The sequence below is a fragment of the Kryptolebias marmoratus genome, linkage group LG18 (assembly GCF_001649575.2).
Source record: "Kryptolebias marmoratus isolate JLee-2015 linkage group LG18, ASM164957v2, whole genome shotgun sequence".
Lineage (NCBI taxonomy): Eukaryota > Metazoa > Chordata > Actinopteri > Cyprinodontiformes > Rivulidae > Kryptolebias > Kryptolebias marmoratus.
Window position 1 is genome coordinate 18913587 of NC_051447.1, and position 3164 is coordinate 18916750.

The 3164-nt window shown below is 46.0% G+C and overlaps 1 protein-coding gene across 1 annotated transcript in view; it reads left to right on the forward strand.

Annotated features, from left to right (window-relative positions):
* phyh (phytanoyl-CoA 2-hydroxylase) overlaps positions 1 to 3164 on the forward strand; it is a gene marked incomplete in the record, with an annotated part of 9068 nt that overhangs the window by 2811 nt on the left and 3093 nt on the right. The window contains 5 exon segments of the mRNA XM_017438569.3: positions 283 to 393; positions 476 to 644; positions 1928 to 2009; positions 2387 to 2568; positions 2648 to 2797. Coding sequence (XP_017294058.2) covers positions 283 to 393; positions 476 to 644; positions 1928 to 2009; positions 2387 to 2568; positions 2648 to 2797 — 694 coding nt within the window.

Genomic DNA, 3164 nt, shown 5'->3' on the forward strand with positions numbered 1-3164 from the left:
TGTCCCACTGGGAGGAGACCTCGGGACAGAACCAGATCTCCCTGGATCCTCTCTGGTCTGGGAACACCTTGGGATCCTCCAGGAGGAGCTGGAGGAGGTCTGGGTTTCTGTCCTGGACCTGCTGCCTCCACGACCCGTAGTTCGGTTGTAGTTTTTCTGGGCACTTCAGGCTGAAGTCCCATAAAAGGACATGTCTTTGACTTTAATCCAAGATTCGTCCCGACTTCCAGGTTCGACCCATTCAGAGTCAATCTAACTTTCTGATTTGACTGTTTGGGGCAGGTACTCCCTCGATACGGGCGAGCTGACCCCTGAGCAGCGACTCTTCTACGAGGAAAATGGCTTCATCGTCATCAAGCAGCTGGTGTCCGACGAGGACATCGAAAGGTTCAGGTGCAGCAGCGAAGACAGTTACTCGGTAAGTTCAAACAATGAAACAGATCGGGCCGTGAGGAGAGTGTCCCGCTGTCCGCAGGAAGGAGTTCGAGCGGATTTGTCGCAGGGAAGTGAAGGTTCCCGGCCTGGTCGTGATGCGGGACGTGGCGATCGTCAGGTCGGAGTTCGTTCCGGATCAGAGAGCCGTCTCCAAACTGCAGGACTTCCAGGAATGTCCCGAACTGTTCCGTTACTGCTCGTTACCGCAGGTACAGCACGTCCGATTAGCATTCACGCCGTTACTTACATGCTAACATGCAGCTCAGTTAGGACCTGGGTCATGTGACTTCTGATGTTTCTGACTTTTATACTTTTCGTAATATTTAACTTTATTTACAAATATTTTCCCCATAGAAATGCATGAAAACCTCCTCAATTCCCTAAAAAAGATTGTTCTCTTTGGAATCTGCTTCAGCTACTATTTAGCTTTTTGTCTTTTGGCTAACCTTTTGCTACTTTTAGCTAATCTTTTGTTCCTTTTGGCTTTAAGCTAGCATTTTGATCATTTTGTCTGGTCTTAGTTACTTTGAGCTTTTAGCTGGTATTTTGCTACTTTTAGCTTGAATTTTCTGCTCTTAGTTAGCATTTTGCAGCCTTTAGCATTTAGCTAGCCTTCTGCTACATTGAGCTTTTGGCCATCCTGTTTCTTCTTTTACCTAATTTTGTGTTATATTTAGCTTTTCCCTTGCCTTTTTGCTGCTTTAGGCTTTTATCTAGCCTTAGCTTCTTTCAGCTTTTAGCTAGCATTTTGCTACTTTTAGCTAGCCTTTTGCTACTTTTGGCTTTTAGCTAGCGTTTTGGTAATTGTAACTGGTCTTAGCTACTTTGAGCTTTTAGCTTGAATTTTCTGCTCTTAGTTAGCATTTCACAACCTTTAGCTTTTAGCTAGCCTTCAGCTACATTGAGCTTTTAGCCATCCTGTTTCTTCTTTTACTTAGCTTTGTGCTAAATTTAGCTTTTACATAGCCTTTTTTGCTACTTTTAGCCAGATTTTTGCTACTTTTAGCTATTATGTAGCCTTAGCTTCTTTCAGCTTTTAGCTAGCTTTTTTTACTATGACCTTTTACCAAGCCATTTTCTAATTCAGAGAACCTTTAGCTACTTTTAACTTTTAGCTATCATTTTCTGCTTTCAGTTAACATTTTACAATCTTTAGCTTTTGGCTAACTTCTTGCTACTTTTAGCTTTTAGCCATCCTGTTTCTTCTTTTACCTAATTTTGTGCTAAATTTAGCTTTCCCCTAGCCTTTTTGCTACTTTTAGCCAGCGTTTTGCTGCTTCGGCCAGTGTTTAGCTTCCTTCAGCTTGAGTCTCAGCGGTCTGCGTGTTTCTCTGCTTTCAGCTGAGACATTTTATTAACCGACCGGAGTTCGGCTGCTCACAGAGGTCAACGTCCTCCATATCAAGGTGGACTTTAGCCACAAACAGGAGCCGAACAGTCTGTTGAGCCGTGGATGTTTTTGAACTTGAAGCTGGTTCCTCTCTGCGTTCAGATCCTGAAGTACGTGGAGAGTTTCACCGGACCCAACGTCATGGCCATGCACACCATGCTGATCAACAAGCCTCCCGACGCAGGTGACACAACCACTGACGTCATCCTCGGCTAATTACACAACTCCAGGCTAGCTAAAACCTAAAACAATGGCTAAAGGAACCAAAACAATAAAGTATCTGAAGGCTTAAAGCAGCGTAACGCTTGCTAAAAAGAGCAAATCTGCTGTTTTCCTTTAAAAGGAGGAAAATAGCAGCTGAAAGCTAAAAGATGCAGATCTCCACAGTAGCTAAAAGCAACAAAATGCTAGCTCAGATGACCAAATGGCTCGCTAAAAGCTAAACATAGTAGCATAAGCAGAAGCGGATTTAAAAGAGAAATAATGTTGATGAAGAGATCTCCGTGTATTTCTATGGGGGAAAATATCTGAAAATAAAATTAAAATTACCTGCTGTTCCAGGTAAGAAGACGTCTCGCCACCCGATGCACCAGGATCTGCACTACTTCCCGTTCCGGCCGTCGGACCGCATCGTCTGCGCCTGGACGGCCATGGAGCGGGTGAGCAGGCAGAACGGCTGCCTGGTCGTCCTGCCGGGAAGCCACAAGGGGGCGCTGCAGGAGCACGACTACCCTGAATGGGAGGTGCGTAGAAACGCGGACGGGCGCGCCGCCGCTTGTCCCCGGGCGTTCCCGCTGTCTGAGCTGTGGCGTGCGTCCTCAGGGCGGGGTGAACAAGATGTACCACGGCGTGAGGAACTACCGGCCCGACCACCCCAGGGTGCACGTGGAGATGGAGAAGGGCGACACCGTCTTCTTCCACCCGCTGCTCATCCACGGCTCCGGAATGAACCAGACGCAGGGCTTCCGCAAGGTACTACGACTCCCAGAATGCACCTGTGCCACGGCGCTCTGTTAGCACTCGGAGCACATGTCGAGGGTGATTCTCAGCTACTACCACCCCGAACCTGAACTGAACGTCTGCGAAACTGACCAGATCGCAGCTCGAAATTTAACTGGCTGTGGCGGCCATTTTTAATCTGGCTAACTCCAAAAGGCACTGAGCTTTAGTCAGTCCCTCCAGGATTTCGCGAGGCATTTTCCTAAAAGTTGCAATTTTTTTTAAAACTAAAATCAATAAAAAACCATAACTTTTAACATATAAACCAAAAATCCTTCCTAGTTTTGTAAGATAATTCCCAACAAACATTGATATTCTCAAAAGGTGCTTTATTTGAGAA